Source organism: Nestor notabilis, unplaced genomic scaffold (genome assembly GCF_000696875.1).
Source record: "Nestor notabilis isolate BGI_N333 unplaced genomic scaffold, ASM69687v1 scaffold23949, whole genome shotgun sequence".
NCBI lineage: Eukaryota > Metazoa > Chordata > Aves > Psittaciformes > Psittacidae > Nestor > Nestor notabilis.
In genome coordinates this window covers 1-335 of record NW_009942673.1, presented here as the reverse complement: position 1 = coordinate 335, position 335 = coordinate 1, and the positions used below count along the sequence as shown (strand labels likewise).

The window sequence follows — 335 nt, the reverse complement described above, 5'->3', positions numbered from 1 at the left end:
CCCTCAGCCCTCTGCTGGACCCCCTTCGGATGCGTGGTGCTTTGGAAGCACGCATTTTGGAAAAGCCATACCTCTCCTCCCAGGAGGAACCGGGCAGGCTGCGGCTCTTCCCGGCCTTTCCCTTCTCCTTCCGCTGTGCTGCCGCCTTCTCTGCCGGCGAGCTGCGGTCCCAGCCACGCAGGCTGCTCAGGAGAGCGCTCAAAGGGTGCCGGTGCCGCAGCCTCGGCGCACAGGACAGAGCCATGGTGGGGCGGAGAGCGGCTGCGCCGCTGCCAGCAGCACAGCGGCTTCACCCCTGGGAAACGAAGGCGGCGTTTCCTTCCCGGGCCGCGGTG

General features: G+C 68.1%; 1 protein-coding gene across 1 annotated transcript in view; it reads right to left on the bottom strand.

Annotated features, from left to right (window-relative positions):
• Positions 1-244, bottom strand: part of TRMT2B (tRNA methyltransferase 2 homolog B (S. cerevisiae)) — a 7,324-nt gene extending 7,080 nt beyond the window's left edge. The window contains exon 1 of the mRNA XM_010021516.1: positions 72-244. Within this exon, the coding sequence (XP_010019818.1) occupies positions 72-244 (173 nt within the window). The remainder of the gene's footprint in view (positions 1-71) is intronic.
• Between the last annotated feature and the right edge of the window lie 91 nt (positions 245-335).